This window comes from Oryzias melastigma, linkage group LG4 (assembly GCF_002922805.2).
Source record: "Oryzias melastigma strain HK-1 linkage group LG4, ASM292280v2, whole genome shotgun sequence".
NCBI lineage: Eukaryota > Metazoa > Chordata > Actinopteri > Beloniformes > Adrianichthyidae > Oryzias > Oryzias melastigma.
Genome location: NC_050515.1, coordinates 25,670,877 through 25,675,834, shown reverse-complemented (window position 1 = coordinate 25,675,834; position 4,958 = coordinate 25,670,877). Strand labels below are relative to the sequence as shown.

Below are 4,958 nucleotides of genomic sequence, written 5' to 3'. Positions count from 1 at the left end.
GGTTTCTTATTTGCTCAAAGGAAAGCAGGTGTGCTCCAGAGAGGTTACATAAGAATGGTACAAGCTAGTATGATCAATGGTTTCTTGAGTTGCTTGTTGAAGGCGTGTTCTTTAAATACACAACACATACAAACCTTTCCCGCTCTTTACGAGCACTTATGGATTTTGCAGCTGTTATTGTTCACAGTGTGTTTTTACTTTTCCAGGAACTATCTGTCTTTATCTGAAATAAACCTAAAATATCAATCATCAAAATCATAAACAGAACTGAACAAAAACCTTTACAACCTTTTTTTTTTTTTCAAAAGATACAGATGCTTGTGTTTTTCAAATCTCATTGAAGGAAAATTCAAACTTAAAATGTATTTATAAGTGTAAAGCTGCATTCACATCAGATTTGATTTGCGTGTCAAATTCGCATTGACCGTCCCTCTTTCAGATTTGCTGCTCGATCCCTGCCCTTAAAGTCTTTGACGTCTTGATACCCCGGCTACGTGTTGGAGGAGATACTGCCAGCATTTTTCAGGACTTCATTGGTCACCAAATCATGGAAAACATGGATGATGGTGAGTGAGTACCTTGGGTTTATATATTTTGGAGACCTCAATAGAAGTGTGTCTGGGTTGACCAGATTATTCAGAGACACTCGTAGTACATTGAGTTTTACCATCTACTGCAGGAGCTACGCCTGGATGACGGCCATTTTAAATGTTAAGAGAACAAGTCAAAGTTACAATAACTAATTACAGTATTTAATGAATATGGACTTTTAAGCAAGTACTATCAATTTACAAACTTTACAACAACAATGCAGCCAGATAATTGTTATTAGGACATCTCTGTTTAACTCTTTGACTTTAGTGACCAGAGATTGTAAGAAAAAAAAAAAAATTCAACCAAAGCTTAAAACAATCAGCGTGTTAGTTTGAGATGCTAGAAGGTTTATCGTGGGACAGCACAGAGGCGGTAAGGTTTGGGACAGCGAGTGAATCCCATACTGTTCTCCAGACTGAGTTTTTCTCCTGCAGGCGCCGAAAACGAAAACCTCTGAAGGAGGGAGGCGAAAAACAGAAACAACTCCATCCTGGCCAGCTGTTCCCCGAGACACACACGTTTACCTGGAAATAGAGTAGGAATGTTGTTTTAATTAATAAAAGTTAATTATTTTTGTAATTAATCTGTTTTGAAGCATAAGGGTTTTAGTTTTAAAGATATTTTTAAAGATATTGCATAAGGGAGACTTTTGTGCCCTGCACAGATTTGCCCATTTTTCACCTGCATACAGCAACATCCACCCTTTAGGGCAGTTATCCCAACTGTAACTGAACCTCTACGCAGTGACAGTGAAAATGTATAAACTAACCTCCACCAAAAGGACTGAAGGCCTCTCTCTTTCTAAACTTCCCATCCTTGTCCAGGAAGTGTTTAGGGTTGAAAGAGTGTGGAGTCTCCCACATGGACTCATCATGGAGGACAGAGTTCAGAGCAGGGATTATCATTGTACCCTGGAAGAAGGAAAAACAAAACAACAAAAAAAAAATCACAAATCCAACCACACTCTAAACTAAAATGCTTACTAAGAAAGATAATTTGATCTGTTTTAAACTAAAAACTTTGCTTTCAAAGCCAGTTTTCTTTCATTGATCCACATTCTTTAATTGATTCATATTAAATATCTGGAATTGATGGTAAAAACAAAGTTACTATTACGATTGTTTGTGGGTGGACAAACTGAAACAGGACTATGGAACCTTAGGGTGTATTACGACTGGAGAAGTCAGTTGTTCAGGACCAAGTCGTCTTAATTTAGTCCGGATTGAGTCCTGAACCTACTGTATTATTCTGGAAACGATATGGAAAGGAACTCTAGTTCGCTTTAAGTGACTCAAATGTGACCAGTCTGAAATACACCCTTAAAGACCCACTCCAACGAAAATCTTTGGTGTTTTTAACTTGTTTTTGTTGAATTTTTCTGATGTTGGAGGATATGTACAAAGAAAATTCAGTTTAAATTTCATATTATTTTCCTTTAAATTGTCTTTCTTCTCTTTCTTTCAAATAAGGTGAAAAAGGAGCAACCAAACAAACATTTAAAATAAGCTTGCAGCTGTGACACAGAAACTTGTACGACAAGTAACAAGCTCCTGCTATGCTTAATTCTGATGATCAACATATGACTTTGCTGTCCTCATCTGAGCTGTTATCTTGTTCAAAACTGTACAGCCAGATAGCTTTGACATTACTCGCCATTTATGTTGAACACCTTCAGGTTGAGGTTGTAATGTATGGAGCTGAAAGCTAGTAAGAGATGGTATAAAGAGGGATAATGGGAATATGCGGTGAGCTTACTCCACGCCAACAGGTACACTCACTACTCTGAAGTGACTTTCTGCAGAAATGATGTCCTAGAAAATTATACATTTTTTTATTTTGGCAAAAAACGACAATCAAAATTAAAAGACCACAGGGAACACATAAAATAAATTAAAAGATGATAGGAGTGGAATTTTAAAGATTTCCACATTGTTCTATATTGCAAAGTTTTCTACCTTAGGGATTGTGTATTTGTCAAGAGTGGTGTCCTTGCTTGCCATACGGAGGACACCGAGAGGGAGGATGTTTCCCATTCTCTGGATCTCATGGATGACTGCTTCAGTGTAGGGCATGTTTTCTTTATCAGCCATAGACGGTTGTCTGGATGAACCAATCACAGCGTCGATCTCAGCCTGGACCTTCTCTGCAAATCAAAATCAGACAAATCATCAGCCTTTGTGCTGCCAAGATGTTGAAAGAATACAAAAATGTCCTAAAAGAAACAGCAAACAATAAATAGACATTTTTTGATTTCCTTAAGAGACACATACCCTGAATATCAGGATAGTAGATCATGTAGAGCAGCCCCCAGTGTAAAGTAGTGGTGGTAGTTTCAGTTCCAGCAATAAAAAGGTCCAGGGTGCACATGCACAAATTGCTAATATCAAAGCTAGAGTCTTGGCCTTCATTCTAGAACGGATGAAACAAATGTTGAAGCCTCAACTCACCATCAACTTGTGTTTATAAAAGTGAGATTAAACACTCACCTGTCCCATCTCAATGAGAAACGAGTCGATGTAGTCTTTTGGAGAGGAGGGGTCAAGATTTTCTTTGTGCTCTGCAATCTTAACTTTTGCATAGTCAATCAACTTCGACAGCAGAGATAATATTTTCTGATGAGGTCCAGGAAGTTTCTTCATCAGCCAAGGAAACGAGTTGAAGAGCTGCATGTAAAAAAGGGAGCCAGGTCACTGTATGTGTTTGCTTCAGATTGGTAAAGGTTTGCACTGTCACAAAATCTTTAAATAAACTGTTTTTGTAAATATGTGTAGATATTTAGTGCGACTTTGGCCTGAGAAGGGAGATTTTGAGTTAGTCGTGGATTGTATTGAATATTAGATTAACCTTCCATCCTCTATGGTGAATGTTTCTAAGAAGCAGCCTGGGACATCATAACCAACTTTCCGAAATTAAAAATATACATTTAAAATTATTTTAATTTAATGATCATGCATCAGGTATGAAGAGTGTTAGGTCAAGGCTGATTAATGCAATTGTTTTAGGATAGTGATAGCTTTAACTTTAGAAGGGCTTTAAGTTCAAGCTTTTAGTACATGTTGATTAGCTGTCGATAAAAAAGCTTACCTGAGCTGAAAAACTTCCCTGCAGGATCATGATGTCATTAATGTCCTTCAGAATTTGCTGGTACTGTTTATCAGAATACTCATATCGTTCCCCAAAAACCAGACAACAAATTATATTGGACACTGCGTTGTTAATCAGTGCTTGGGCATTGAAGGGCTTACCTGCAAATATAAAGAAAGAAAAAAATAAGTACATCTGTATAGAAAAAAAAAAAAACCTAACAGCAATAGTACAATTTATGAATTATTTTATTTAAGGTTAATTTACTATTTTATTTTACTATTAGTAATATTTTGTCTTTTTTGGTACCCTTGAGCTCTGCAAAAGCTTCTGAGAGATAGTGGCACTCCTCCTGGATATATTTCTCCATTGTCTTTTTGCCTAAACCAAAGTTTCTTAGTGTATGAAGAGCAAATCTCCTCTGTTGCTTCCATGGATAACCATTTGACACCACAATGCCTGAGAAGGGAAAAAATAGACATGTGAATGCTAGAAGGGTTCAAAAATAATTCATACAATCTTTTGTGCAAACCTTGGTTTGAATAAAACTGCTCAAACAGTGGGATGGTGGGACGATCCACAAAGTCGTCTCCTTTTTGGATCAAGGCCTCTTTCACCTGCTTGTGTCCATTCAGGATCACTGCTCTCTCACCAAAGAGATGAAGGCTGAAAACATTTCCATATTTTTCTGCAAACTGAAAAATAAAACATGTGAATTTTTCTTTCCATACTTTCTGTGTCTGCAGTTTTTGACTCAAAAACCAGTGAAAATAAGTCTTGCTTATCTAAATTTTAGGTGGAGCGCAACATTTATGTCATTATTTATCTTGAGGAACATCTTTACAGTGTTAACTTTTTTTTTTTTTTACAAATTTGTAAAATACATATTCTGGATGCATCAAGAGTATTGGGGTCTGATTACCTCCTCATCATAGCCTTTTTTGCTTGCATACCTCTCTGTTCCATCTATTCCCTGATGTATTCAGTTCAGTTAATTTATAGTTAATTTATGAAGTATAAAGTTATAACTTAGATTGTTGCAAAGTGATACCCACAGAGCAAGACTTCATAATTACATATTGTTACAATCCAAGTCAATTTAAGCATTCCACATGATGATTGTCCAGTTCCGAACATTTCACTAAAGCCCGACTCTTGTTTTGTAGTTTGGTGATGACCTGTGTTTTGGGCCAATAGATTACATGAAATTGTTCTTGGTAATTTCAATAATCACAATTATGAGCTTTCTAATGTTGATACTGAAGAGGAAAACACAATGA

At 36.6% G+C, this 4,958-nt stretch overlaps 1 protein-coding gene across 1 annotated transcript in view; it reads right to left on the bottom strand.

Moving 5' to 3' along the window:
• Positions 1-290: 290 nt before the first annotated feature.
• Positions 291-4,958, bottom strand: part of LOC112150361 (cytochrome P450 2J2) — a 5,383-nt gene continuing 715 nt past the window's right edge. Inside the window, exons 2-9 of the mRNA XM_024278602.2 lie at positions 4,211-4,373; positions 3,988-4,137; positions 3,679-3,839; positions 3,081-3,257; positions 2,865-3,003; positions 2,550-2,737; positions 1,364-1,505; positions 291-1,118 (exon numbers count right to left, since the gene is read on the bottom strand). Of these exons, the coding sequence (XP_024134370.1) occupies positions 943-1,118; positions 1,364-1,505; positions 2,550-2,737; positions 2,865-3,003; positions 3,081-3,257; positions 3,679-3,839; positions 3,988-4,137; positions 4,211-4,373 (1,296 nt within the window). The 3' untranslated portion in view covers positions 291-942. The remainder of the gene's footprint in view (positions 1,119-1,363; positions 1,506-2,549; positions 2,738-2,864; positions 3,004-3,080; positions 3,258-3,678; positions 3,840-3,987; positions 4,138-4,210; positions 4,374-4,958) is intronic.